Raw genomic sequence first — 5,745 nt, forward strand, 5'->3', positions numbered from 1 at the left:
CTTTAGAAAAAATTAAAAAAAAGTTCATGAATTTGAAAAAAAATGCTCATGAATTCTAAAAGATGTTCATGGATTTTGAAAATGTTTACGGATTTAAAACATGTTCATGAATTCAAAAAAACTCTCAAATCTGCAAAATGTTAACTGGCTTGGAAAAATATTTGTGATTTTTAAAACTTCCCAAATTAAAAAAATTCTCATGAATTCAGAAAAATTCCGAGATTAGAAAATGCACATGAATTCAAAAAACATACTCGCGCATCTTAGAATTGTTTTGTGAATTTCAAGAATGTTCTTGAATTCAAAAGCTGTTTGAAAATAAGAACGTAAGTAAACCAAAAAAAGGAAATGGGAAACCTAAAAATAAAAATAAAAAAATCAGAAAAAAACAACATGGAAAAATACAGAAGAAAGGACTGAAGAATCATGACATAACAACTCACTATCTTCCTTAAACTTGAAAACAAAAAAAAGAGAGCACTGATTTGTTATATTGGAATAAGCGATACATATCATTTTAATTTGCGTCCGACTGCAGGCCGTTCTACAATAACTTGAAATCGGGTAAAGGCCAATGGGCCGTAAAAGAGCTTGTGGAGTGTTTTTCCGAAATCACTAATTAAGGAGTACTCGTTGCAAAGAGCACTCCACTTTCCGAGGTCGCAACAAGTGGCGTACATGCAGCGCGTCACTTGTCGCAACCTGAGAGTTTTCCCTTTTTTCGTAGATCCGTTTATTTAAAACATTTTATCTCTTAAACCGTGCGTCCAAATCTCGAACTGTTTTCATCGTTGGATTCCTCGCGTCGAGATCTTCAAAATTAGATCCCATGTTGATAGGTTTTGACGAACTCTTTTTTCATAAAAAACCGGATGGAAAAAACCGGACCGGAAGCATGATTTTTTTCCCTTTCCGAAAGAGGCACGTCCGTGCCTCTCGCGAAATCACAACCGTACCTTTCGTGGAGCAAAACCGTGACTCTCGTGGAAGAAAAGAAACAGAAAATGCGTTTTTTTTCGTTTCCGAGAGGCACGGCCGTGACTCTCGCGAAAGGACAACCGTGCCTCTCGCGAAAGCAAAACCGTGACTCTCGCGAAAGAAAGAAAACAGAAAACGCGTATTTTTTCCCTTTCCGAGAGGCACAGCAGTAACTTTTGCGAAAGCACAACTGTGCCTCTCGCGGAAGCAAAACCGTGACTCTCTCGAAAGAAAAAAAATGCGTTTTGTTTTTTCCTTTCTGAAAGGCACGGCCGTCACTCTCGCGAAAGTACAACCGTGCCTCTCGCGAAAGAAAAAAAAACAGAAAACGCGTTTTTTTCGTTTTCGAAAGGCACGGCCGTGACTCTTGCTAAAGTACAACCGTGCCTCTCGCGAAAGAAAAACCGTGACTTTCGCGAAAGGAAAAAAAAAGAAAAAGCATTTTTTCGCGCAAAAGCTAAGAAAGACCGGGGAAAACCAAAACGTCGGAAAAAACGAAAAAAAACCATTTAAAAAGCCGAAAACACATGCGGAAAAATAAAAAAAATTCGAAAGAAGCATTCAGAACGCGACACGTGGCAAATGGCTGAGAGCGCGCTAAGTGGCGCTGATCGTTGGCGAGGCTCCCGAAGGAGCGCTCGTTAACTAGTTGCTCCCGTGTTTTTCTTGGGCAGGCAACGCAACAGATTGGCCCACACCGATCCTAATTCAGCGCGTTTCCCTCAAAAAAAAAAGATCCGAATTCAGCGCGCGCGCGCGCACCCACGGACGCAGACCGAGTCGAGTCGGGGAAGGGAAACCAGCTGGGTTGTGTTCTTCTTTATATATAGGCACACGTTCATTGATTCTCCAGGAAGGAAAACGAGAGCTCGACCTGCTAGTACCATTTTCTTCTTCTACTGGGAGAGAGATCGATCGTTGAGTAAGCGGCGTTCTTCTTCTTCTTCAGAGAGAAATCCATCGTTGAGTAGGTGGCCATGGTGATGAACATGGGGATGATGGCCGAGGAGAAGTCGTACTTCACGTCCATGGTGGACCAAGGTGTTGTCGATCCAGACTACGAGGAGAAGCTGCCCCTCTTACGTTCAGAGGTGACGAGGTCCCTTGGGGAGATGGAATGTCCAACCTACGACGACGCCTTCGTGAAGCTGGATTGGTCCGAGAGCCTCGAGGACAGCACCCTCGACGTCGTCAACGTCCTGGCGGCGGACGGGGACGAGTGCAGGCGCGGCGCCGCCCTGTTCGCCGGCGAGCAGCCGCTGGCAGACGCCCTGCGTGGCCAGGCCGCGTGGTACGACGCCAGGCGCGCCGAGGCCGAGGAGATCGCCTCCGGCGCGCGGCGCCTGCGGCACACGTGCCTCGGCACGGTGGCCACGGCGGAGACGGTTGACATCGTCTGCCTGGGGGCGGTGGACTACATCGAGCACGTGTTCAAGGAGATGCCCCACGTCGCCTCGTCCCCGGCGGAGCAAATGGCCGCGGCGAGGGCCCAGGCACAGGTCCAGGGCCCCGCGGCCACGCGCTTCGTGGAGGAGTTCGCCGAGATTGCCGGGAGGCTCAGGCGAGGCGCGGCGGATTTCTGGGGCGAGGACCAGGGGTTCGCCCAGGCGCTGACGGAGTTAGATGCCATATATCTTTTGCGAGACAGGGTTAGATGCCATATATTTTGAGATGTGATAGTTGTTATTTTAGGACCATGAGTATGAAACTCGGGTGTGTTTATATTATTCAGACGTCATAAGCTGATGGAGGCTACGGGAAACCTTTGCGGTCATCAAGTAGTCTCGTGTTCTCCTCGCCAACGCTGCAAGCTCATGCGCGAGAGTACATTACACTTCCTTCCCACCACGTTTATGTGATGGATTGACAACTCTTACAGTATCCTTTTTATGTCTACCATCAGAGGGTAACATAGCGATCGATTTTGGGCTTCAGGGACAAGCTCCTTCCCAAGAGTCACACAATCAGTTTCTAGGATCACAGGTCCCTTGTAAGTTGTAAACCTTCGCTAACTCGCCCAGAACGCCGCAACAGCCTCGGCTTCTGCAACTGACAAGCACGGCCCAATGTGACGGCCAACAGATGTGAGCTGTTGTGGGATGCGAATTGTCAGTGGTGGGTGTGTGTTGTCCGATCCGTCAGCTCTGGGATGTTAAGATATGTTGCCAATCGTTGCCTCGGATATCAAGACGTCGAAAAACCCGTAGATACTCCAAAGACCCTGAACGCTAATGCTGAAAGATCAACTGGAGACCAAAAGCCGGTCGGATTCAAGAAGATCCATCGACAACACACCTCCACACACTCTCCACTGCCGCAAAGGCACACCACCGAAACGGAGATAGGTTGAAGAGGACATTATTCCTGCAATGTGGCAATGCCATCACCTCGCAGCCCCAAGCAAGACACGGACCATCCTAGAACTAGACTAAACTAGGACACCCAATACGATGTACGCCAAATCTGGGCCAAGTCAAGCGTGCGACCATTTAGGGCCCTGTCTCCAGAGACCTGGGCACTGCGGCCCATGGCCGCCGCCCCCCGACCGGCGAACGGACATCCCTCACTGCCACCAGCCCCAATCCAGCGCAATTGGCCAACCCCGCTGCATTGAACTCAGTGGCGTTTCAGCTGACCCCACACCACACCACAGCTTTTCAGAAAAACTGCCTAAAACAATGTACAATTATTGTACATTGTGATGAATTTTTTTTAGAAAATTAGCAATGACCCCACTGATTTTCTAGGCTGACTGCGCCACTGATTGAATTCCCCTGTGGAAAGATCCTCCCCGCTGCCACCAGCGCCAAGGGGGCCTTGTCCGGCGACGCCCTCCGGCGGTGGTGAGAGGCTTGGAGATGATTGACGGCGGCCAGGTCTCCGTGGGATGAGAAAGCCTATCAACATCAACAGTTTCTTGCATTGTAGCGGCAACTCATGTATAATTTTTACTCTCTCCGTTTCAAAATATCTGTCATGGTTTTAGTTTAAATTTGAAATAAAACCATAACAGGTATTCTTAAGTACAGCATCTTTCTAGAGTATAAACATCGACTACGACAGACAGTGTTGTGGCTGGCGAGCAGCTACCTACTCGTCAATGAGCGGCGCCTGCCCGCTCTGATCTCGCGGCCTGCAGCTGCGACGAAACACACCGGGCAGCCTCGACGAGCCACGCCTGTCCGACGGCAACCACCGCCTTGAGTTGCGACGCCGTCATGTCCCTCGCCCTGGCCCTCAGCTCCAGCAGGCTCCGGTCGATGTCGTGCTCGTGCCTCGCCACCAGCGGACGGAGGAGGCCATCGTACACGTGCCCCGCACCCTGAAACCCGAACACCAGTAAGTTTCAGATTCAGAATTGGCCACATACAGACATACCGAATCAAGTGTATCTGAATGTTGATCATCTCTCAGGCTCCGGGTGTCTGGTCGACTGCTTACCCGTGTGCCGGGGTGCCAGAGGTAGAGGACGAGCAGCAGCTTCGCCTCGCCGTACATTGGCAGCCACGACACTATCCAGTCCGCGAACCTCTCGACGACCGTCAGCGTCGCCACGAGAATCCTGCAGCGACAGCAACAGAGATTCAGAGAGAAGAATGACACTGAAAAACAATGCAGTACATGTCGATGCCAATGTGCTTATATACATACCAGTACTGGCACCAGAAAAGCAATTGCTCGATCTGCGGAGGGTGCACTTCCAGCATCTTGTAGCAAGCGTACGCCGGGTACGCGTAACCCAGAGCCAGGCTGCGCGCAAGAGCAAAGAGAATCACTGTATTATTTTGATGGAAGAGCAAATTAAAGCGAATTATAATGGACTTTTGCCATCAATTTTGCGAATTAATTGAAGGGCTTGAAGGCAACGTGGGTGCTGCTACTCACGTTAGCAATCTGGTGATGAGTGATAACGCCATCGTCTCTAACTGCAAAGCCGAGAAATCGCAATGTTCAGAGATTTACCGTTCTTGATGAGGGAAAGATAATGCAGAGACAGAGAATGATCGTCCATTCATGTCGCCGAACAGAAATGAACCGTGCTGATCAAATGAATCTGATGCGCAGTGAGCTTAAAGTGAACAATGGGAGAAAATGCGATGGAATCTGGATGCGATTCGTACAGAGCTTGATCGGAGGAGGCATTAGGCAAGCAAGCATTGGAACATCGACCGACCGACGAATGTGCAGCGAAACAAACGAGGAGTGACGATTACCTTGTGGATTAGCGGCTGGTCTCGTTCGAGGTCGGGGAGGATTGGAATCGTGGATGAACTGGAAGGGAGAGGGCAATGGCGAAGGGGGCGTGGTTTGAATATGCGCAGGGTGGGGGGAAGCGGTTGCGCTGGAGGTGGAGGTGGAGATGGATGCGCGTGCGTCCAACCGCCCCGTCGTTTCGCGCCATTGGGCTCCGGGGAGGCGGTTACAACCGAAGCGGCAGATAGATAGATGGGCTAAAACGAGCACGGCCACGGGCGCGTGAATCCTCCCTTCTAATTTTCACACCAAAACAGAGACCCTCCATTCGTGCAGCTAAAATTTGGAGCAAATTCTTTTTTTTTTTTTGGTGATGAAGAATTTGGAGCAATTTCAGGTTTGAACTCATACGGGTTTGCAGTTGAGGTGGCATATGAGTGCCCAGGTGCGCCATGACAGAATGGCCAGGCTGTAGGATTAGGACAGAAATGACTGGCTTTTTTTTTTTGCAGGTAGAAATGACTATGAATGCAAAAGCTTAAATATAGAATATATATTTTAGAAACTAAGTGG

General features: G+C 49.3%; 2 protein-coding genes across 2 annotated transcripts; one reads left to right on the top strand and one right to left on the bottom strand.

The window, feature by feature from the left end:
• The first annotated feature begins 1,924 nt into the window (after window positions 1-1,924).
• On the top strand, window positions 1,925-3,613 carry LOC147972384 (uncharacterized). Its single transcript, XM_087523053.1, has one exon. It carries the CDS (start codon window positions 1,956-1,958, stop codon window positions 2,646-2,648), a length of 693 nt encoding a protein of 230 aa, XP_087379179.1. The 5' UTR covers window positions 1,925-1,955; the 3' UTR covers window positions 2,649-3,613.
• Window positions 3,614-3,900: 287 nt separating this feature from the next.
• On the bottom strand, window positions 3,901-5,323 carry LOC147972385 (HVA22-like protein i). The gene is made up of 5 exons (XM_087523054.1): window positions 5,193-5,323; window positions 4,864-4,904; window positions 4,630-4,728; window positions 4,420-4,540; window positions 3,901-4,300 (listed from the first exon to the last, which is right to left on the bottom strand). The coding sequence occupies exons 2-5, from the start codon at window positions 4,893-4,895 to the stop codon at window positions 4,076-4,078; spliced, it is 477 nt and encodes a 158-aa protein (XP_087379180.1). The 5' UTR covers window positions 4,896-4,904; window positions 5,193-5,323; the 3' UTR covers window positions 3,901-4,075.
• Window positions 5,324-5,745: the final 422 nt, after the last annotated feature.

This window comes from Triticum urartu, chromosome 5A (genome assembly GCF_056163025.1).
Source record: "Triticum urartu cultivar PI428250 chromosome 5A, HENAU_Tu73, whole genome shotgun sequence".
In the NCBI taxonomy this organism is placed as follows: Eukaryota; Viridiplantae; Streptophyta; class Magnoliopsida; order Poales; family Poaceae; genus Triticum; species Triticum urartu.

Excerpts from the sequence above, each read along its gene's own strand:
- LOC147972385 (XM_087523054.1), bottom strand. The coding sequence starts at position 4,895 with ATGGCGTTATCACTCATCACCAGATTGCTAAC. Across the intron at positions 4,729-4,863 it reads CTCATCACCAGATTGCTAAC|CCTGGCTCTGGGTTACGCGT; the intron begins GTGAGTAGCAGC and ends TCTTGCGCGCAG. Across the intron at positions 4,301-4,419 it reads TCTGGCACCCCGGCACACGG|GGTGCGGGGCACGTGTACGA; the intron begins GTAAGCAGTCGA and ends TTCGGGTTTCAG.
- LOC147972384 (XM_087523053.1), top strand. The coding sequence starts at position 1,956 with ATGGTGATGAACATGGGGATGATGGCCGAGGAGAAGTCGTACTTCACG.